The sequence below is a fragment of the Aplysia californica genome, unplaced genomic scaffold, assembly GCF_000002075.1.
Source record: "Aplysia californica isolate F4 #8 unplaced genomic scaffold, AplCal3.0 scaffold00055, whole genome shotgun sequence".
NCBI classification, from domain to species: Eukaryota; Metazoa; Mollusca; class Gastropoda; order Aplysiida; family Aplysiidae; genus Aplysia; species Aplysia californica.
Window position 1 is genome coordinate 970404 of NW_004797325.1, and position 1645 is coordinate 972048.

At 38.2% G+C, this 1645-nt stretch overlaps 1 protein-coding gene across 1 annotated transcript in view; it reads right to left on the reverse strand.

Annotated features, from left to right (window-relative positions):
- The window catches only part of LOC101848728 (complement C3), a gene marked incomplete in the record, with an annotated part of 82021 nt that overhangs the window by 6090 nt on the left and 74286 nt on the right, over window positions 1-1645 (reverse strand). The window contains 1 exon segment of the mRNA XM_005092954.3: window positions 1547-1627. Within this exon segment, the coding sequence (XP_005093011.2) occupies window positions 1547-1627 (81 nt within the window).

The window sequence follows — 1645 nt, forward strand, 5'->3', positions numbered from 1 at the left end:
TAACAACAACAACAGTAACAACAACAGCAGCAACAGCAACAACAACAACAACAACAACAACAACACAACAACAACAACAACAGCAGTAACAACAACAACAACAACAACACAACAACAGTAACAACAACAGTAACAACAGAATATCACTAAACTAACAACGACAAAACCATTAACGACATCACACAAATAATTGGAAAATACGACAGCAGTATCGCCTGTAATAGCTATGAGAAGACGACAAGAGGAAACAATAATTTATGTACTTCAGAACGAACAGAAAAACCACTTGTACATAGGCCTACATTTTAAATGTAAGTGTTTTTTGGCCCTTATCGACAAACTTTGGATCCTGGCGCTCATATGACCTTATGCAGTTGCGAGCGCAGTAAAACTCTTACAAAAACTAAAAACTCTGGATCATTTAGGAGGGCGGCTTCGATCCTGTCTGTAAGGTTCAACCTGGACTGAGAGAGATACATGGCCGGAGCATAAAGACCTGGTCTAATTTATTAAAGTTTTCCCGACACAGGAATTGGACCCTAGCCATCAGTGTATGATGGCGAAGCACCTAACCTCTACACCATAGACTCCGTTTCCTTGGGACAATTTTCGCACATAGGCAAACCTGGAGGAAAGCGGGGCTGGTGGTACAACAGAGTACGGTACAACAATATTTGACTGTACTTTATATTTATTTTATAAACGCTGACCAGAGTTTTAGTAGGTATTATGTTTGATTTTTCACAGATGGTGGTCGAAGCCTGCTCTTATCGATTTTAGGACCACCAAGGGATCTTTAACGTGCATAGTTTGCATACAGGACCTCATAGATTTTTCACCCTTGACAGAGTGTTTGATATTACCTACCCTTAAATCAGGGGTGTGGCAATATATATTTTTTTAATGCTTGTATTGTTTTTCTATCTTAGGAGCACACAACATAAGAGAAAAGAGAGCTTGCGTGTATGTTAGAAATAAAAGAAAACAATAGAGAAAACAATTCGCTATTATATATAGAATATATCTAATATAACAAAAACAAATAACTTGCTCTAAAAAAAACAACAAAAAAACTTGTACGTACATGTAGAATCTACATGTTTGTCAGGAACAGACGTCAGAGGAGAACAGAACTGCATGTATTAAGTATGCTAGAAACAGACACCATCAGAAGAGAAAACAGAACTTGTACGTATGCTAGAAACAGACAACATCAGAAGAGAAAACAGAACTTGTACGTATGCTAGAAACAGACACCATTTGAAGAGAAAGCAGAAGTACAAGGAAGTAATATGCTCGCTAGAAACAGACAATATCTTGCTAACTACAATTTAGTAATTATGCTAAAATAGTAGTGTGCTAGAAACAGACAACATCTTAAGAAAAAACAGAACTAGTAAGTGTATGCTAGAAACAGACAACATCTTAAGAGAAAACAGAACAAGTAAGTGTGCTAGAAACAACTGAAGAGAAAACAGAACTACAGAATTAGTAAGTGTATGTAAGAAACACACAACGCGAGAGAAGTGAAGACTTATAAGCCCACCTATGTCGGCCGCACAGGCCATCTGTTTCAGCTTATTCAGACTCGTCCCGTCTTGCCGGGGCATACAGGTACCACAAAGTCCTGAGGGGGAAACGGAAG